The following is a 22,150-nucleotide window of genomic DNA, read 5'->3' on the forward strand; positions in this document are numbered from 1 at the left end:
GTTTGTTTCTCCTGAACGCAGCATCACTCATTGTTATCCTTTTAATGTGAGCAGATTTGATATTGTAACTCGCCTCAGGTCGCAGAACTGCCCCTGTTGAGTCACTGCAGGTGCGTCCCTGTGTTTGTGTCTGTGTGTGTCTGTGTGTATTTCTTACTGTGCTGTTTTGATGGTAGAGGTCACGTCTGTGTTCAGTGCACACACACACAGAGCTGGTGTTCAGTGCAGCGTTATACCGCCTTCACATAGAAAATAGCAGGTCAACGCGGGATTTACAGACCCAGGTTGACGCGGCTTTGTGTGCTTTCACACTGCCAGCAGTCCTGGATCCAACCTCCCACTGCGAGAGCTGTGTGCCTGTTTTTTCCTCCCTCTCATACGTCATTGTGTTGACAACGTCACCATTGAATATTTAAGTGCACTGCGAGGTAAACAATGGACAGCATGGTGCATCCCATGCCTCCTGCCCGTCCTTTCGTTTATCCGGAGGTCTTTTTTTTTAACGCTTTCACTTTGTTGATGACCTGAAGAGTGGACTGGTCAAACCTCCGTTCTTTCAAAAGGCTGCTGATGTTAGAATAAATCAACCTGCCTATTCAGGTTTTTTTTTTTTTTTTTTTTTTTTAATTCTGCAGTTTGCACTTTTTTCAAGTTTGTTAAAGCTGTTGCACAGTTTGTACAGTTGAAATTCTTCTCTTTATGTGTTCTTATCCAAGATTCGGCTGACCGCATACAGTAGTTCTTGTTTCAGCTTTGCTTTCTGTTTCATCGGCCTGAGGTAGCACTTTTAGATGTGCTTGGAACATGGCGTGTTTCATTACAGTTAGCAGCCTCTAGTACAAGGCACACTTTGCTATGAGAGCACTGCAGACACAGTTTGGCCTCAGTTGCCTGCTTGCTCTCCTCCATACACTCTCTACCCAATGATGGTACACTTATTGTATATTAAAATTAGACAACAGATTTTTCTTTTTCACCAATATTTTTATTTTGCAGTAGCACTAGTGCAACCTTTGAATAAATCCAGAGAGCCATAACCTGCTTGTAACCTTTACCCTAAACCCAAGTCTCAGACCGTCAAACATCTTTAGAAAGAAAGGAGGACTGGCCAAACCGTCCTTACTTTGCACAAATGTCCTCACTCTGATGATGTCAAACTAAAAACTGGTCCTCAGAAAGTGAGCTGTACACGAGCACACGAGCACACGAGCACATACACACACACACATGCACACACACACACACACAGTCTATCATGTCAGAACAGGAAGGACGCGCTGCCTTCCTCTCAAGGAATAAAGAAGCTTTATTTTTAGTTTCTTTAAAGTCAAAACAGCTCACTGTCACGCCTGAAACACTCATCTGTACTTTTTTGCAACACTAGTAACTTTTGACTTGATAAGCTGAAGGCAAAGATTGCTGAATGTGTGTTTTTTCGAGTTGACTCAGTTGTTATTTTACAAACTCTGACTTCTAAACTCCACACGCCAGAGGGCAATAACTGCCATTTCCAAAAGCAAATTTCCCGTGTGAAAATAGTTTTTATTTGGTCGAAATATAGAAAAACAAAACGTGAAGCACGATTGATAAACAAAATCTTTCAGAGCGAGAGACAAAGGCGTCCTGCGTGTGTGGACCGATGATATTTAAGAGTTTTAAAGTGTGATTACAGAATGTTGTGTCGTTGCCTTTTCATTTCGAGAAGTCTGCTTAGGTGATTAGATGTGGGAATAGAAAACTGAAAAAAATTATCACTGATCACATTCACTTTTGGTAACATCAGCCATCCCTTAAGGCTTGTTTAAGATGCTGAGTGACATAATGCTGTAAGCTATGCACGTAGCCGACGCCAGGGTAAGTGATTTATACTCGTCAGTCTGGCTTGCTCTGCAACAACACCTCCCAAACACTAGTTGGTGCTGTGTCTTTTCTACCAGTTGGGTTAATTTTTGTTTCCTGCTTCACTCAACAATTGCAGCTGAAACTTAACTTGTATTTTCAAACTGCCCTCGATGTGTTCCATCTATTTTGATTCAAAACAATCATTTAGAAAGTTGTGTGGATGGAGAAGCAACCGGAAATACTAAAGCAGAAACACGCTACTACCAAGTTGACCAATCACAGCTCTTCGTTGCCATGACGCGTAGTTTCATGTCTGGGAGCTGCACGTCAGTTACGCCCTATAAATCAAATGTTAGCATACTAACACAGCAAGCTAATGTGGAGATCAGGATCCACATTATGATAACTTATGGTGTGTGCATGTTGTCTAGCTGATTGTCTCATGCACTAAGCTTCTGCATTCAGTGTTTCTCAACACATCAGTAAAAAAAAAAGAAAAAGAACCACAATAGAGATTCTTTCAAAATTGAAATATCTTTAAACAAATGTTTTCAGGATATCATTGATACCCAGTCCTATCAATGTGTGAGCTCTGGAGCTTTTCTACCATGAAGGAACTAATATGTGTCACTACTTTTTCATTGTCTGAGCGTGTGTGTGTGAACAGCTGGATCGACTCACATCAGTGTTTCCTGAATGTTATTTTCAGAGCTGAGTCAAAGGGGGGTTTCAGAGGCTTTGTGGTAGAAAATGTGTTTGTAGGTGTAAGCATATAAGTGTGTTTTCTGGGTCGGAGATTAAAGATCAGAGGTGTTTGGTTTGCTTTTATTCAGACAGGCTTATTTATGCAAAATGGCCAAAGTGATTCACAGGCACAAAATTGCATAGATAAAACATAATAATAATTAAAAAAAAATAGACAAAGTGATATTTCACCCAAGAGGAAGTGCATTGTCTCACTCTTCTCACTGGCTGCCTAATGACGAATTTAGCAAAACTCAGCATATGCATAGACTCATCCAGTATGAATGGACATTAAATCCAGATTCATTATCCATTTCCTTTCTTTTTCCGTCTTTTGTTTTTTGGGTGTTTTGACTCTGCGTATTAGTGCCCTCCACAGGATATAATACTTACTACAGCTGAACTTGAGATTTTACTTACTATCCACAGTTTTTCTTCATAGTAACAGATCGTGCAAAAAAAGTGTGAAAAAAAATACATGCCGGAAAAATCAGTTTTAATTAGTTGATAACTTGGTAACTTTGACAGCCCTATTATTATCGTCATAGATTTTTAACAATTAAAAAATGGTTTCCATCACGTTATTTGACACAGTCTTTTCCAAGTGAACAATTTTAAAACATTTAACTTTACTGTATTACTTCACATCTTTGATAGCAGCTCCTGCACATGAGTGGTTCCTTTGTTTTGCCTTTGTTGTATAAAACTAACATATTCAAAGTTTTAGGCATGTTGGATGTCAAGTTGTTTTATTTTTCTGTTTGCATGTTAACACCTACTGTATGTACACACAGGAACATGTGTGAGGCCTAAAAGGGAAGTGGTGGCGTGACTTAGGGTTTCTTTCTTTGCGTGGGCCTTTCTGTCATCTCGAATGCATTCACTGTTCACCTCCATATTTAATTTTAATGATGTGGTGGTAAAATATTTATACGTTCTTCAGGGCTTATTGCTCAAGAGTACATGTGCACATTTATCAGTAGTAATGGTTCAGGAACAATGTTGTAGTTTTGCCACGGTTACTTTGACAGGAAATATTGTGGAGAGAAGTGCTGTTTAACTTAGCTCCTGATTTACTAACATCCAAATAAGATGCACTAAACTGAGTGAGCACGCTTATAGATTGCATGTGTTGTTGATGTTGCAGATGAGGTGCAATAGTGGTAGAGACCGCCCTATTTAAATGAGGTTTTTGTGCCTGCTGTCGCCAGAGACTTGATGCCATGGAATTGGAGGTGTTAGTGCAAGAGGCAAATAAACATATTTTGAAGTTACAGCAAAGAAATATTAAGATAACCATAAGAAATGCAATAATATTGACAGTCGATGCTGTGGGGAAAACAAGAACGTCTGATCAAATTAAGTAGAGATGACAAGACATAAGAAGAACGAAGGAAAAAATGGCTCATAATAAAACCTCAGCAAATAAAACGGGTGTCTCCAAAATAGCATTGTTGGATGGGAGCTATGTCTCTGCCTGTCCAAAAATGAGCAGATAAGATTCGTTCTCTCTGTTGCCTTTCATTGTGCCTCCTCCCCACAACAATAACTTCAGCCATTCGTTCAAACGCAAAAAAGTCACCGCAGTCAGTTTCAGCTTTGGTAAATCACACTGCATGTTCTAAATAATGCACGTGTGATGATGTTTGCGTCCATTTTTGATGTTCAAACCTTAACCTTAACCTTAACAACAATAATGTATCTCCTCTCTATGATTGTCTGTTTTCCAGTCGTAACCAGTTGGGCTCTCTGCCGGCCTGCCTCTGTGGTTTACCTCTGAGGGTCCTGAACGCCAGCAACAACAAGCTGGTCAGCCTGCCCGAGACCATCGGACAGCTGCACAGCCTCATGGAGCTGGTAAGTGTGTTTACTCTGTATGCGTCACTTTGTTAGGTAGCTGCTTGTGTGTTGCGCTCTGGAGTGCGCAACAACTTAACAACTCTACTTTGTGTTTGTACAGTACATCTGTGTGTTAATGTCTTTAGCCCCACTGCACCGGTCGCTGATTCCATGCAGTCTGGAGAGCACGTGTGGGTTCTTTTTTAACCCCGTCTGTAGTAATTACCTCCACAATTACTGACTGTTGATGTACAAACAGACTGCCCCTCCAGTAATTTAAAGGCATCTTTGTGTTCTGTGGCTCACAGGCTTTTTTGTCACCCACAGACCCGAACCGAACTCGTGCCCAAAAACATATGTTACACATTCTAAGGAATACTGTTTGATACTGTACTTTACATTTTAGTTTGATGTGAAAACTGAATTTTGTGTGCAGAGAAAATCAGATCCTGCTGATCTGATCAAGAGAAGCATAAGTTCGAAAGAATGTGTAAAGCTGCAAACTACAGTAGCGTTCAAATCCTGCTTGTTCTGTCACGTTCTTCTCTCTAATCTCAAACCTCAGATAGACAGGATAATATTTGGATTATTGTGCCAAGTCAGGGCTCATTGAATTCACCACCTCAGGTTCATTAAGAAGCAGTCCATAACCTTGTTCTAAATCTACTACTCCAGTCCAGTAGGTGGCGGTAATGCACCTGCAAGCTTGCTTCCCAGCCAAAACTAACGGGAAAAAATAAATAAGCAGCAGCAGAAGAAATTGCTATAACTTTGTAAAAGCTTTCATTTTTGGGGATGTAGTTAGAAACATTGTAACTTTTTAGTTTTATACTCTGTCAATTATAGCATGCAATGTTATGTTAATCTACACTGATCAGGCGTAACATTATTACTATTGACAGGACATATGTAAATATATAGAGCTTGAGAGATTTAAAAATGCCTCTCGTTACCAGATAATTTGGGCCAAACCTTGGTACCAAGCAGAGCGTGGACTGGATTTGTCCATCGGTTTTCTTGAGAGGATTTGGGGATAAATCCTGTAGCCTGAGGCCAGGGTTAGTTTACCAAAGGGAACATAATCCTCCCCTAAATCAGATCAGATTCCTCAGGAAATATTTAAAATGTGACAACATATTTTGTCATAATTGTTCTCTCTTTTCAATTTGCATGTCATTTTCTAACGTATTACTGTTTCCTGTTTTGCCTTCTGCAGGACATCAGCTGCAACGAGATCACGGCTCTTCCTCGTCACATCGGCAAACTCAAAGCCCTGCGTGAACTCAACGTACGCCGAAATCTTCTCTGTGTCCTGCCAGAGGGTGAGTTCATGTTAAAAAACGGACCTTTGTTCTCCAATTTTTATTTCTTTTTGGAGATTTTGTGTGGATATTATTAGTTAGCTTTAAGTTTGTAATCTAGATCAAACTGACACCTATGTTCTCTTAAGCCTCGATTTAACCTTCCTGATCATTATTCTCTTTCATACGTCTGCACTGTGTCGGCAAGAATTTCATTTTAGACCGTCCTGCTATTTCTGTTGAGTGTTATTGTAAAGCATGACTTTCAAGGTTCATCTGAGGCCACAGAGCCCTCCGTATGCACTGCCACACCCATCCCAAAATATACTTAACCCTCAGTGTGACCGAAGGGCGACCTCCAGTCCCTGAAGGTCTGAAAAGACGAACGGTGACACAGAAATGAGTGACAACCACAAGAGTCTGGAGAGACACCGCCCAGTCTGACTGACTGACTGCTGATAGGCTGAGGCTGGAGGGAGGCCAGTTAAAATCACCAGGGCAACTGGAAAGAAAGGGCTTTTTAGAATTAATAAGAGAGTTCTCTGTGTAGAATGTGATTCCAAAACCTGATGAGGAGTTGATTATATTTGGCTGCTACTAGAAACTATTTTGATTATTGATTAATCAACTTGAAATCTCAGAAACAAATTGAGGGAGTTTCTGTAAAATTTGGCACAAATGTTCAGTTGAGATTAGAATTTGTTACTGAAGTTACTGAAAACATAACCCTAGTGAAATCCAAATAGTGTGTTACCAGACTCATATCCTGATAAGAATTGAGCTTGGCTACGCTAGCTATTGTTCTCTAATCTCACACATGCACACACTACTACAGGATTTGAAAATATTAGCATTGCGCACCAGGTCATGGAAGTCAGATCATGGAGGATTGAATGTTTCGCCTTAATATGAACTCACATGGAAGCGGATGAAAACAAAGTCTGATACGTGGCAACAGTGCAGCTGCAAGCTGGTTTGCTATAGTCAATCAAATCAAACGTAAAGGAAAAGGAATAAGAACTGAAGCATAACATTAGGACCACCTTCGTACTATTGTGTAGGTCAGGTCCATCAGAGAATGGACATGGGTCTTCTGAGGGTGTCCTGTGGTGTCTGGTAACAGGATGTTGTTAGTGGGGGCCTTTGGGTCCTATGTGTTGAGGGGAGGGGCCTCTGTGGATCATCCCACAGATACTTGTTGTTCCTAAAGTGTTTTTGTGTGTCTCAGAATACCAAGTCCAAAGGTTTCCCAGCAGAACACTGAATTGCCACAAGATGGTCGATGTTATTTACTTCTCCTGTCAGTGGTCATAATGTTATGGCTGATCGTTTTAGTGTAGTGCTTAAAAGTCACTGTGAGATCATAATTTTCCACAAAAAATTCCTTCAGTCTGGACAAACAAGGAAGTAATGTGACGGGTTGTTGGAGGCATTAGACTGCGGTGGAATTACTTGTTTCTATTTTAGGACAAGATGGAAAAACTACACAGAAATGTAGACGTTATTGATGTCTATAAGTGAAGTTGGAGCATTAAAACGCTTGTCTGCTGTCAGTGGTCCAACATGGTGGTAGGTCTTTGATGAACAGACTGTTAAGACACAGAGTCAGGCCTGTGGGTAGTCAATCAAAATGATCCACGCTGTTTTCTGGATCATTCAGCTTTACCCCTGCACCTCAGCTCATCCACTAAGTCTGGATTTACAGCTTTATTTTCCTGTCTTGGCATATGCTTGTCCCTCACTGTTATGACTCCTGGATCTGGTCTACTGGATTGATTTATGGGCTTTCAACTGGCTCAGCAGCTTAATGCCACAGCAACAGGGAGGCTTGGACCAGGCAGACTGGACGGCAGCCCCAACAAAGGGAGGGATGTTGTTTTTGATTTAATATCTGTGGAGCTTGTGCAGACTTCATCGCCGCTCAGAGATAAGACCACCGTGACTGTTTGAGGGTTTCTTAAGAGGTCCAAGCTCCGGGTGGCAAAATCAGAAGCGTTGATTTAATTCCAGGCTGCTCTCTTCACTCCTAAATGCAGTTCACGTTAAACACAAACCAGATCATTTTGCAGCTATCCTGTGAGACTGCAGAAATCACCTTAACATCTGACAGCGTTCAGAATCACTTGATAATCAGCTGATTATTGTTAATGGAGCTTTTCCAAAAATGGTTGTTAATCTCCATATTTCACTGACATGCTTCTGTTGGGTTAATCAGGCCCAAATTATTTCAGTAATACTGACTGCTATTCATAATTTGTCCACTAGGATCAGATTGTTTTAGTAAGATCTGTGGACATGACACGGCATTGCGACCCAGAACTGAACTGTGGATGGCAGTGCACTAAAATAGCCCTTATTTATCTTAAAAAGGAAACTTCATTATGTACTTGTAATTGTATAACAAAGGGAAACATTTAGTTGTCATCATGTGCTGCTTCAAATTGGGCTCTACATTCCCTCTGAACTAAAACAAGACAGCCGTTGCTATAGAGGTTGAATGGTAATAGGTAGAAAAGAGAGGTAATATGTAAAAAGAGAAATAAGTGGTGTAGTTTTGAAATCTTTAATGAATGTAAATTCATTAATCTACTTGTTCTCCTTTGCTCTAAAACAAATGCAAAAAATCTGGAGTTGTCATGAAAATCCATATTTCATATAATCTGTGTCATACATGCTAAATTAGCATTAGCAAAATGTAAACAAAATGGCAGGTATCACCCACCACCTACTGCCACCTACTGTTAAGGAGTGTGAATCGATGACACAGTTGATTTCCCACTGAAAACACATCTGCGACCCACTCTTGGGTCGCAACCCACCAGTCGAGAATCATTTCTCCAGAGGTGATGAGTAGTAATCGATAACAGATGGATGGACGATTCCTAAAAGAAAAACATTTACGTTTGTTTGAATTATGTAAAAAGAAAAATAAGTGGTGTAGTTTTGAATCTTAAAAGACCTCAGGTCAGTCCTGCCTTATATCTTGGTATATTCATCCAACACTTGGCCATAAATTTGAACATTGACTTTAAAACAAAATACAAAGAATAAGAGGAACAATTAACAAAAGTAAGTAGACCATATCAGTCCAGTCCTCAGATGTTTACAAAAGATTTAAACAGTTTGTTTTCATTGTTCTGTAGTGCATATCTGAATTAACTCCTTGAAGATATTGGGCTCCAACTCTGGGTTCTGTATATGTTTCAAAAACCACTGTTTTTTTAATGTAAAAGTGTTTTACGTTAAAAGTTTTTTTTTTTTCCTTCTGACCTAGAACAAAACTAATCACTAATAATTCAACTCAATTCAGGTCTTCTGCCAACACTGAGCACCGGTTGGATGAAAATTTGAAATCTTAGTTGAAAATATGTAAATATTCCTGCAAGGAAATCAGAGGAATCGTGCTTATTGTTGTCCTTGTTAGCATGTTAACACAGTGATGCAGCCTTTTACTGTCAGCCTGCTTCAAAATAAATGTTCTTTTTGTGTCTTTAATGCAGCGTAACTCTAAACACTTGATTGGATACAGTTTTTTATGATTTTTTTTTAATTTTTTTTATCCAGTAACCAGAGGAATGCTTTCTGGTGTCACCGCTCTCTCTCCATCGTGGCTGCTTGGGCGATGTTATTTCCGCCTACAAGTGGTTCCAATTATAAGAAACTGTCAAAAAGTGTCGGTAATGATCACTTTTGTAGGAATTGATGGGCAACTCAGCAATGCATCATTAGCAGTCTGCAAGATATGATTCTCTAAATGGTTTCAATCCACAAACCCACTGTTGGGGTCCACCACACATCAGTCTGAGAAGCTCAAGGCTGAAAGAATCATGCATCTATAAAAGTCAGGAATGAAAATCACACTGTTTTGCATCGTTGAACTAACTGACATTAAAGTACTGAAAGGAATACTACTGCTGGGTAATGTTTTTCACCTTTATAATGTCTTAAAATGCTAAAAGTGTTGATCACAAGTTCTCACTGCTGAAACTAACAGATAAATGTATTAATCTGAGAGAAATCCAAAGCTGCCTTTTTAATTGGTGTTAATGGTGCATTCAAGAGGAATAAATTTCAGTTCATTGTTAGTCTTTGTTAAAAAGCACAGAGCTAGGGTTATTTATGTAACCAACAGATTATTGTTCCTAGAGCTACGAGAACAAGAACAAAGTTTGTTCTGGCCAGGTCATTTATCCTCCATGAAAAACTCTGGAGTTCTGAACTCTAGGTCTCTCCTGCTGCAGCTTACTAGTCACACGCGCTAGGCATTGTGGGAGATGGACGAAGGGACACACTTTCAGATGCCTTCCAGTCGTTTTGACGACAGTATCCATCATCTCTACCCAGGAGAGGTTAGTAGTCACACTGTGAATATTAGCATCTGAGAACTCACAGGGTGGCTGCTAACATTTCCACTTTTTCGTATTGACCATAGCCACTTCCAATATCTGACCAAACACAGAATAGATGCCGGACAACATAAGAGTCAAAAAGTTCTGCCTGGCTGGTGTGTCGAGAATAAGCAGCAAGAACTCCCAAACTAGGAGCAGGAACAAACTTCTCACTACCAGTAGAGTATGTAACAGCCTGCTAGCCAATGTGAACAATGCGAATGGAATTTAAAAAATTTTAGTGAAACTTGGTCTGGAAACTGTTCTAGTTCTGGACGTTTTCCTGACTTTTTCACTGCAGATACTACTCACTAACCATTTGGTTGAGTGTTCAGAAGGTGAACAAAGAGTCAACAATAATGACGACTTGTGTTTAGCAGTGTGTCAAAATCAGTGAAGAATAAAAAGAATTATTCAGGAAAGCAGTACAAAGCAGCTCCGCTCTGGACAATGTCATCGAGATCATCAACTTTCCCACTCTCTTCCAAATCCTCCAGACAATTAGCTGCTCTAATCACACACAGACTTTTTATTTATTTTTGGCAGGGTAAAGTCTGTTTAATGTCCGGTCTGACTCACTCAGATATTTGGGTTCTCAAGCACAGCTTCTCTAGGCAATGTGCAAAAAATGCCAGGACTGCTTTAGACGTGTAAAAAGGCTTTAGCTAAATTCAGGCTGTCTGTTCTCTAGTAAATAACAAATAAATACAAAAATGTGTTTCACTGTTGTTATTTGTCTGAAAGAAGTTTCACTGTATAAATTTTTTTATTTTATAAATATTTTTATTGTTCACCTTCAGTGTCTGATCAGTCTTGTGCCTGAAGGGTTCTTCACTGACCGTAACTATAGCTAGTTATTAAACTAGCCTCCAATTGAGCATGATTAAAAAAGGCGTTGCAGGTTTTCCAGGTATTTTAGATTTAATGTTGGATGAAGTTCAGTCAGAAACAGTCAGTCTGTGAACAATTACAAACCTTGCCTGAAAATAACAAGAATGGCTACATTGTTCTATCTGATGGGAAACATTTTGGCGGTTTGAGCCATGTGAATGTGTGTTTGTGTCTGTGCAATTCACTAGAAATTACTCAGTAGACTTGAACTCTCACTGGATGTTCTCAGTATGAGTCTGTTTTATGGCTGCCATGTTTTAAAAATTATGTGAACTAGTCTTGTCAGTATAGTGTGTGATGATTATAAAACGTCACTGCACGACAAGGTGTCTGCGCATCCATTAACTCCATCATGTTACAGTATTTCGTTAACCCGATAGCATAATTGCCTAAGTCATATTTTAGTGTATTTGGGAAACAACATTGGTATTTTTCATGGATACTGTAACAGTAAGTCAAAAAATGACTTGGGCAATTATGCTAACAATTTAGAACCTTGGTCTTTAGTGGTTTCTACACAGTATATACACCAGTCAGGCATAACTGGTCTGGGTGGGTGGTACATGTCTAAGTAACAACCACACAAATGCCAGATGATGGGGAAAAGTTTCCCAGCAGAACATTGTTTTGTCGAAGATGGTCAGTGTTATGTACTTGTTCTGTCAGTGGTCCTAATGTTGTGGTCGTTAGGAAGTTAACTGAAATTGGACATTTTTTGCAGGAAGGGCAAATTATTCAGTCTGTTCCTGGTCTATTTCTGCTTTTAGGACATTGGAGGATCTTTGATTTTTTTTATTTTTTTTAAACGGTAAAACTCTTTAGTCTTGCGACATTAAATCTACAGATAATCCATTCTCTCCATTTAATTAAAGTCTCTTCCATATAGTGTTTAGTAGCCAAACTAAACACAATCCTCACTTTATTTCTTAGAAATGATTGTCTCTCTCTCTAAACTCTGTGTTTCTGTGTTTCTCTGCAGACCTGGCTGACCTTCCTCTGGTAAAGTTTGATTTCTCCTGCAACAAAGTCTCCACCATCCCGGTGTGTTACCGGAAAATGAAACAGCTCCAGTCACTCCAGTTAGAAAACAACCCTCTGCAGAGCCCACCTGCGCAGGTATATACACAAACACACACACACACACACAGACTTGTGTCTCCTTTCACTGAGGAACTTGATAACCCTTTATCCCAACCATCTCACCAAAGTGCCTAATCCTACCCTTTTTGCAATCTTTACTCACTAAAAAAAACTCTTAGCTATTAAAAAGTTGTGAGATAATCTTTAATGTATCCCACAGAATGCCTCGACAGAACTGAAAAATCTCCAAAGTATTTCAGTGACTGAGCGGTCAGGTTGATGCCTGTGTGAATACCAACACAGAGCAGATCTTTCGCTTCCTGATATGAATATTTTGTTTCTCTTGTTTCAGATTTGTTTAAAGGGTAAAGTTCACATATTCAAGTACCTGAGCATTGAGGCGTGTCGCAGTGAGAAGATGCCCGACTCTCTCTACCTGCCTGTCATCGAGCGCCTCAGCCTATCACGGCCCACCACTGGCAGGTCAGTCACTTAAGTAACTTCACTCCTGCGTCGTCTCCTCCATGTGTTCTGCTTCTACTGCTGCAACCACCTTTCCATTCCCTCCTTGTTACCGTCACAGTATTTGCCTTTCTAATATTCTTCTGTTAAAAAAAGATCTGGTGTGAATGGTGTCTTTTGTTAGCATGCAAAGTTAATATGGTAGAGGATAGTGTTTCAATTTCAACTCTGAATTAATGGTGACAGTATTGTTTCTCTAATACAACCCCGAAACTGAGGCACATTGGTGCAAAACTGTCTGGCTAATTTTTAACATTAACATATTTTTTGTAGTTGAATGTTGCTTACTAAGGGATTTGTGAGAATGTAGTTGCTGCAGTAACCCTCTAGTAAATTCCCCACCCTAAATGTTTCTGAATTAAACGATAATAATATAAAGATTGTTGCTATTGCATGGAACATAGTGTCGAACATTTGTTTGTGGCGGTGAAGTCGGTCTGGAGCTGCCCGAACGCTTACAGGCCAGGAAGATGTTTGGGGGCGGGGCTTTAGTTAGCAATGGACTGAATTAAGACGTAGCCTATAATGTCAGCTGTGTGCCGTGGAGTTGCATTTATTTACAACCAAATGTAATTGTTCGTAAATTATCCAGTTCCGTTCAACGCTACTTTGTCTTTGCATTGGTTAAAATATACCTCATAATAAAATCCAAATGTTTTGATAACTCATGAGTTTGGCTAATTCAGGCTAGAGGAACCTCTTCTTCTCTGGGCTCAGCCAACGCTTTGAGCTATCAGCTTGGCAAATTTGGTGACAGCGTTTACTTGTGGTAAACGTCTGGGGAGCTCTGGGTTTGCTTCATATGTCAAACAACCAGTCAATCAGCGGCTGCTTTTGGTCATCACCTAAAAGTGGAGTTCTTTTGGATGACAGTCTCAAAACATAGCCTTATTTAGAATAAATGAATGATATTTTAAATTATTTGACCGTTCATTTGTCAACTTGAATACAACCAAGTACACAGTCTACAACACAGTATACAATCAAAACTACTATTGACCTCTAACAATATCAAGTTTGGGGGGGAAATAATCACAAGTTCACTGTATTATTTATAAATGCTGTTACTTGTTCAGAGCTGAGGACCTCCAGCATAGCTGCCAGAAGCACATTACGTCACCTCAGAGTAGTTTATTTTGTTCTGTACATCCCACTCTGTGCAGGGATATAAACTATTAGCTGGAACAGAAGTGCAGCCTGTGATCTGAGCTTCCTCAGTTTCTCAGTTAGGAGCCAAGCGCTCCATTAGTCGGCTGAAACCGATCCGTCCTCCGGCGCCCTGCTGGGTCACGCTGACGGCCTGTCTGCTATCACCGGAGTTCACTGAGAAGTTCAGCAAAATCCAGTCAATCAGTGTGTCAGATGAGACATCCACATATGTTGAAAATGGAGGAATAAAACGGTAAATGATTAATTAAGGATGGAGTGTTAGAGAATCTGATGCAGTAGGCTTTTTGTTTCTGTCGCTCAGCTGAGAGTCAGCAAAGAAAGAAAGTTGATCCCTGTAGTGTCCGCCCACGTAAAACACTCCCGACGTGTGGGCAGGTTTCTGTTCTCTAGTAGAAAACACTCACGTTCCCTATAGTACCTACACATCCTTTATCATCCTATATTTGAACGGTCATTATTTTATTTTCCTCAGCTTTTTACCCCATTGTTTCCATTATACAAAACCAGTCATCAAAATTGTGCAAATTCTTTGAACAGAAAAATGGTTCAGGTCAATTTATACCGTCAATATTATACCGTTAAAATCCAAATGGTGCCAAGATACTTTACAAAACCTGAACTGAAAGCTCCAGAGCAGCCTGAGGGCGACAGTGGCAGGAAAAACTCCCTTTTAAGAGGAAGAAACTTTGAGAGGAACCCAGCTCATATGGAGGAACCATCTGCTGAAGGCCAGCAGGGTAGAAACAGAGAAGATAGAGAGAGAAGAAGAACAGGAGAAACAGATAAATAAACTTCTGTCATAGATACAGACGCAAGATGTAGTTGATGATGACTGTATGAGAATATAACAGGTAGCCAGGTTGGAGCATTGTTCATTAAGTGAGTGGAAGCAATTGCATTTCCAATTATAATTGACACAAGCCACTAAAGTTAAATCATACTCTATGTATGCTAATTATTGGCAAAATATAGTAGACAGTATCTTTCGTATTTAGGTCCACACTGCTTAAATCTTTAGTCGATTACTTTGTCGACTAGGTAAACCATAACATTTGAAATGGATCATTGAGCAGCAGAAATTTGGCCTGAAGTCTGGGAACTGATTATACTCTGGCAAAGATCTAATGAGCCAATCAATTCACTTGGACGGGACTTTAGTGGTGATGGACAGAAGAGCGACTGTAGGCATACACATCATCTGAGCACACTGGAGTTGAATTTGTTTACCAAAGAAATAGCTCTGATTGGTTGGAGGATTGTCCCGTTGCGTGTAGAGGTTATTTTTTCCCTCTCTATCAGTTTAAATAGTCTCATAATGAAATCCAAATGGCAGGTTACCAGATTTCTGTTCTGACGAGAATGAACTCTTGCTACACCAGACCAAACACACATTAAGAAATGTGTTAAATGCGTTATTATGAGAAAGAGTTGGAATAAATGTTTTCTTTGGGAAGTTCAGTTTTTTCTTTCATGGTTAACCAGCTGGATTTGGATTGAATATGAAAACAGCAATCCTACATGTGATGAATCTGGAATTATCCAGACCTACTACATTTTCATTACTAGATTTTACCTTTAAGTCCCATATTCTGGCCAGTATAATGTCCATTCTCTCCGAAGATGTAAAATAAATATTTAAAAATGATTTGAACAAGACCATTTTACTCCAGCCGTTATAGACATTTATCTGATGGAAACCAAACGACACACCAAGTTTGCAGCTTCACAGAGAAGCTAACTAGGATATTTTTTTTACGATTTCTCCTTTGTCTACATTCTTTCAATGCCTTTACGTATTCCTTTCTGTCTCTTCTTCACGTCTCCTCAGAGGTTTAACTTCATCTGATTTATCTTTTCTCTTTCTCTAAAACCTTCTTACAAGAACAAGACATCCATCCATCAGTTCATTTTCCCACCTCTCTGCTCATCTCTCTTCCTCTCACTTTGGTCCTCTTTGTCACTAAGAGCCCAGACATGCGATGCCAGGGAACTGCTGTTTTAATTTACACCACTCTCTGAAGATGAATGTCTCTGGATGTTGTTGCGTGTCTCACTTCAGAGGAGGCCGAGAACAGATTGATGCTATTTTTAAAACTCCATTAGCACAACGACCTGAAAGAAAAACCAGGTAACAGTTGGAGCGCAGTGAGGCTTGGTTTCCCGTCCAGCAGGAGGAAGTGTTTCTCTGCAGGTGCCCCACCAGAATAAAACAATGAGGGCTGTGTATTTTTAGCCCCCATGAATCTTTTTGTAATTTGCTGGGTTTCACTACTTATTCAATTCAATTCAGTGATCCTCTTTCCACATGCACCACGTTTTAGATCTTTGTGAAATTTCCCAGTTTAAGATTAATAAAGCATCCATCCATCTATCTATCCATCCATCTCCATTATAGTCTCTTGAGAGACTAGTCCTGGGATGAAGCAGGATACAGCCTGACACAGACAAACACAAAAGCGGTTTAGGAACAACTCAGAAAACGTGAAGATCAGCACAAGGTGTTGACCTGGCCTCCAAACTCACTAGATCCCAACCTGATCAAGTATCTGTGGGATGATGCTCAGAGACCCCTCCCCTCAACCTAATAACATTGTGTTACCAGACACCACAGGACACCCTCAGATTCATCCATTCTCTGATGAGTCACAACTGTTTTGGAGGCACGAGGGAGACCTAGACAATATGAGGAAGGTGGTCATAATGTTATGCCTGATGGATTTATATGGTGTATTGCTACTCAATACAGTCAAAGTTTTCTGAATCTGAAGGTTTTTTTTTATTTGATCTGAGGATACATTTCCCAGCCCTAGTGTAAAGGTAGATAAATATGGTAAATAAATTAGTGAGCCCCACAGAAACCTGTCTCCTTCAGAGGGTGCAGGAAGGCGTCTCGTTCAGAGCGACATCGTCCACAGTCAAACTCGTGAGAAAGAATCAGAAATCAGGCGTGCAGGAAATTCTGATTTACTCAGCAGTGTGAACGCAGCCTGAGGGAGGTAGTGAGGGAGAGGGAGATAGGCAGGCTCATTCTCTTTTCCTCTGCGGATCTCTCGCCCCGCACACACACACACATGCATGCACCTCCTGTGTGTGTGTCAGGTGTGTGACCTGTGTCGTGTGTCTGCAGTGTGGAGGACATGGAGCAGCAGAAGAAGCAGGACAGCGACTCGGGCGTCGGCAGCGACAACGGAGACAAGAGACTGTCTGCCACTGAGGTACTGAGACAGTGTGTGTGTTTGTGTGTACTTTCCCTGTATTGTTCATGTTCAAATAGCTGTGTGTTTATGTGCAGGTATGCATGTATTTCTCATAATTAATATCAGCCTCTGGTTTGACCCGTAAACAATGGTGTTATGTTATGGATTGAGCTCTTTTTCCTACTACAGTTACTTTTGCAGCCAGACGTCTCTTCAGTGTCGCTCTCTGAGTGTAGTGACATTAAAAGATGGATTATTTTAGGAGTCGCTCGCTTGCTGCTGGATCTGCAAAGGAAAACTCAGATGTTTTAATCGTTTCATTCCCTGATGGTCTTCTGTGTTGTCTGACCTCTTCATTCTAATTATAGAAATGACTAGAAAGCATGTTTGAAGAAGACACTATAATTCTATTCATAAATGCAACTACTGAAAAATGTCTTGTTTGTATTACAGCTGTTATTTCAAAAGAGCAGGTCAGACTGAAAGTTAATTGGTAACAATTTAGATTGATGATTAATAATTATATATTTTTATTGCGAAATGGATAATAATTTTATAATTGAAATTTCTCAGACAGATAAATGAATGTTTTACAGACAAAATTCATCACACGTTAGTATCATTTCAGCAACAAGCAAAAAATTCACCTCTTACTTTTACTCACTATTTCATTTATTTATTTTCTTTGCTTAGAATAAAGTTTATTTCAGTTGTGTGAAGGGAACTTAATTTGAGTGCTCAGCATAACCTTCACTGTATAAACTGTATGAAAATAAGCCTAAAGTCGAAGTATAAAAAAATGAGAATGTAGACTGTACGTGAGGGCATGTTTAAATGTATTTATTTTTAATTAACATGATGGCTGCTTAAAAAGAAGATGACAAAAATGCAATCATTTTTTTTCTTTTGCTCACTGGCTCTTTAAACAATAATTGTATTCATGTTATAATAATAGAACAAAGAAAACAACAAATGTGCATTGTGAATATTTGTTAAGTTAATAAATTTGTTGGTGAGCTCGTCAGTCAGTTGGTTTTTATCCTTGTTTGTTTTCAGCCATCAGATGAAGACAGCCTGAGTCTCAACGTACCGATGAGCCACATCACGGAGGAGGAGGGAATCAGCAAAGACGACTCCAGTGAACACATCAGCTCCCTGACAGGTACGCAAACAAACGCACACACTCACTCACTCATATACAAGCAGCGGGCAGGATGTAGTGGTGGTAGACGAACACTGTTCTGTCTGCTGACACACAGGCAAACCTCTCAAGCCTGGCTCACGTTCCTCTACCTGTGGCCTGATGAGGTTCTGTAGGGAACCCGCTGGCTGTGTCTGAATGTGTCTGAGGGAATCTGGGCTGTTGAACTCTATTAAAGAACAGCAGCAGCTCCCCAGACGCACAGTTTAAATAGACTTCAATCAGCCTTAATTAGGTTAGCACAGATGAGGGGTCACATTCATAGAGCTGAGTGAAAAGAGTGACAAATGCTGAAGTATTTATATGATGCTTTCCTACCTATTGGTACTTAAAGCGCTGTGCAGTCACAGTGATGCATCCATCCATTTGGTTAGAAAGCTTAAAGTTTGTCCCGCACATCCACTCAGCAGGGAGGTGCCCGCTCATGAGAATGAGGTCATATAAGTGTCTGATGATGCATCTGGATTCTCACACTCAACATTATTCTCTGGATTAGACTAATACCTTATGTCTGATCTGTTTTTTATATTCATTCATCTCTGAATGCAGCGCTGGGATCAGCTGCTTCTTACTGGTGTCACAAGGTGCTGGTAGTTGTGACTTCCTTTTTGTAGGTTGATGGTAGCGAATGCCGATCTACTTTTACCTCACCTAACATCCACACTGCATGATTTAGAAATATCTGTTTCAATAACAATAATTAACTTTCCAGGTTGAAGTTGTTCTTCACAGCAGACATTAAGTCATGGGAGTTTGGTTTGTTCTTCTTCCTGTATGACAGCTTCGTTGCTAGCCAGCATTAAAACAGAAGTTATGACGCTGTAGGGACGTGGTTTAGGTTGATCAGATGAGATGAGATAAGCTTTTATTTATCCCACAATGGGGAAATTCACGTTGTTAGCAGCAGCAGTAGAGAAACATTCAACATTCAAACAGTGCACATATAGCTGGACTGTGAATGGAAAAAAATAAAACTAAATATGAAAGATATATTACAAGTAGGGCAAATTACAAATAAGATCTAAAAAATGTGAGCATACTTACATACTTACCCCTAGTGGAGATACACAACACAAAGCCATTGAGGCTAACTTTCTGGCTACACAATCCAGTGTTTCTAAGACATGAGAGCAACATTATTCTTCTGGATTCTATAGGAGCATTGGGACTCAGGTTGACCAATCATATGAAAATAAAGTTATTATTACAGTAACCTGCATGAGTGAACCTGAGCAGGTTGGAAGTCTGGTTTACGTCATAGACGCTCCACAAATGCTGTGATTTTATGAACCACACTTCAGACAGAAGTTAACCTGCCATGTTATGGTGACCATGAGATTAAATAAAGCAAATAATCAGCAATGAGCAATATTTGCAATATTGCGTCTCCTTTGATGTTTATATTCTCTACACTTCAACTTTAATGTGCAGATAACTCGTTTAACATTTTAGTAGTAATACACAGGCGGGTACTCGGCTTACTCAACAGTTGTGTAGTCAACTCAAGTTTTACACATACAGATGCAAATTGACTTTGTACCAGAAAATATTCTACATAAACATAATGAACATCTGTATAAGACTGTCACAGTTTACTGTTCCCCCATTTCAGCAGACCCGACCTCTGACTCAGTGCGTCTGATTGAGGAGAGCCCTACGGAAGCCCTGAAGGACCAGCTCAATTTCCGAGACTCTGCTCTCAGCCCGTGCTTCCTCAGCTACATCAAGGCAAGTCCTCCCAGCCAGAGCTCCTCCACCTCCTCTCTGAGGGCTGCAGTCGGTGCTAATCAAAGATTGATGTAGTAAATGCTCTTCTTATGAATGAATAATGGCACACTCAGAGTGAAGTTATGTTAATCTGTTATGTTCTCTGTGCTTCTTTATTGCACTGTTTGTCATTTTGGGCTCCTGGAATCTAAACTGTCACTTTACATTATTTAATGCAACTTTTATTTAGTTTTATTTCAGTCTTTCCCAACAACAAGCCCCGCCCCCTTGATAAAGTGCCAAATCCCAACCAAAGGTCTTTTATTAAACAAACTAAATAGTCTTATGTTATATAAATAATTTTGTATATGTGTAGTGTACACAGACTCTCACGTGTTTCATACAGTCTCTAATTTTTATTGAGATGCCTTCAAACGTGTGTTGGTAGTAGATTGGGACAGAGTCAAAGTTGGGGCCTAACAGCTTATTATTCCAGTTTTACAGTGTACAGAGAGTGTCCTGATATAGACGGTTACGTCACTCTGAGCCTGTGGAGTCTCAGCTGTGACCAAATAAGGACTGGACACAAAACAAAGAGCTGAGCAGCCTGATGATGTTGGTTCATGACTACAGAGTGATAAACTGGACTGTCAGTCGATTTGTTATCAGTACCAGTTCTTGTATTGTGACCAAGCAGCAACCTCCGGGTCTGAACGATGAAGCCCATGCAGAAATGCAAAAAACTGCTGTTAATGGAGTGGCTGCTTGAGGCTGGCTGCAAAAGGGAGCAAATCCCTATAGACTCCTGTGTTAAAAAGCCCAACATTACAGCATTATTTAACAGGTTTCCAGCCTGGTACAAAAAATGGTTTTGGTTTCAACAGTCTCCTTCATGATTCATGACAACTGTACGGGGGATGAATCTTTTTCTAACTCGTTCTAATTCATTCGATCGATTTGGAAACACAAAAACACAAAAATAATTAAAATGTTGAGTTTCACCAACCGTATTGTCTGTGGTTGCATGCACCCAGTTTTTGTCAGGCTTTCGGGTTGACCTCCACTTAAAGTGGTTTAGATGTTTTTAATTATGTGCATTTTCTTTTGACAATTACAGCAATAGTGCAAGTTGCTGGTACTTAATTCAAGTAAATACCTACAACATTTTGTTTTTGGGTTTCTTAGCGTCAGAGTTTTGTTTTCTTGGAATATTTTCTTTGTCATTACACACATACAACTTTTCTTATTAAGTAAATGTGAGGGTTGTCCTGGTACAACTTTTTCACTTCCGATACAATATCGATATTGCAGCCTTGAATTTTGGCCGATATCGATATGATATAATATCAGCACGAATCATATGTACTTTTATTACTTATTTTTTGATGTGGAATGTTAGAAAAGGCTTGATCAAGTGATATCACTCACACAGAGAACAGTACTCAGCAACAGTAGGTATGACAAAAACTGACCCATTTATTATTAACCAATGGGTTACATTTAACCTTAAACATAAGAATATTATACAATTGAATGAAATACATCAAAAATAAATATAGACCCTAAAAAATAACCTCAATAAATCCAATAAAACCAAAAATGCACTGAGTTACCCCTAGTAAATGCAACAAAATCATAGAGATAAACACCAAATAGTGATGTTTCCTCTATTTGTTTGAGCCTCTGGAAGAATCTAGTGAAGAATGGAGGATTGAAGGAACGGATAAAGGAGAAAAAGACTTGATGTTACACTGTTGTTATTGTATGCGGGAGACGGTGGTAACGTCTCTGCACTTAGGCCAATGGCTGAGCGAGGTCCGTGGATCATGTGACAGCTGCAGCTGGTGCTGAAGTGCATTTGTGTTTGTTTGTGTGTTCAGGGTCGGACGCCGGCAGACTTCGACGAGCCCCTCAGGATAGAGGAAGACTCACACTGGCCCGCTGAGCAAAAGTAAGTTCATCAGCTTTTATTGTTTATTTTTATTGTATTATTGTCATTTGTAACTTCCACTATGATTTGCTGTCATTTTTGGATATTTACTGATCATAATTGTCTTTGTGGTTGCAGGTCAAAGGTCACAAGGAGCACAGAGCTCCACATTGATATGATCAATCAGCTGAAAGAGGCCGTGGAGCTGCTGCAGGACCCCAGCAGGTCAGAAAGGTTTAGTTAGTTTTGAAAAACTCCCAGTAAGATACCAAACATCACATTTCAGACATCAGTGTTCAGTAAGCAAAGTCTGTTAATATGAACTGAAACATTGGCAA

General features: G+C 39.8%; 1 protein-coding gene across 5 annotated transcripts in view; it reads left to right on the top strand.

The window, feature by feature from the left end:
* Positions 1-22,150, top strand: part of lrch1 (leucine-rich repeats and calponin homology (CH) domain containing 1) — an 81,235-nt gene that overhangs the window by 33,298 nt on the left and 25,787 nt on the right. For 4 of the 5 annotated variants that reach the window (XM_047600085.1, XM_047600087.1, XM_047600088.1 and 1 more), the window contains exons 3-11: positions 4,317-4,443; positions 5,642-5,747; positions 11,985-12,121; positions 12,438-12,568; positions 16,905-16,992; positions 18,031-18,136; positions 19,788-19,903; positions 21,763-21,833; positions 21,951-22,037. In XM_047600085.1, the coding sequence (XP_047456041.1) occupies positions 4,317-4,443; positions 5,642-5,747; positions 11,985-12,121; positions 12,438-12,568; positions 16,905-16,992; positions 18,031-18,136; positions 19,788-19,903; positions 21,763-21,833; positions 21,951-22,037 (969 nt within the window). The remainder of the gene's footprint in view (positions 1-4,316; positions 4,444-5,641; positions 5,748-11,984; positions 12,122-12,437; positions 12,569-16,904; positions 16,993-18,030; positions 18,137-19,787; positions 19,904-21,762; positions 21,834-21,950; positions 22,038-22,150) is intronic. The other variant, XM_047600086.1, reaches the window with a different exon arrangement.

This window comes from Mugil cephalus, chromosome 12 (assembly GCF_022458985.1).
Source record: "Mugil cephalus isolate CIBA_MC_2020 chromosome 12, CIBA_Mcephalus_1.1, whole genome shotgun sequence".
NCBI lineage: Eukaryota > Metazoa > Chordata > Actinopteri > Mugiliformes > Mugilidae > Mugil > Mugil cephalus.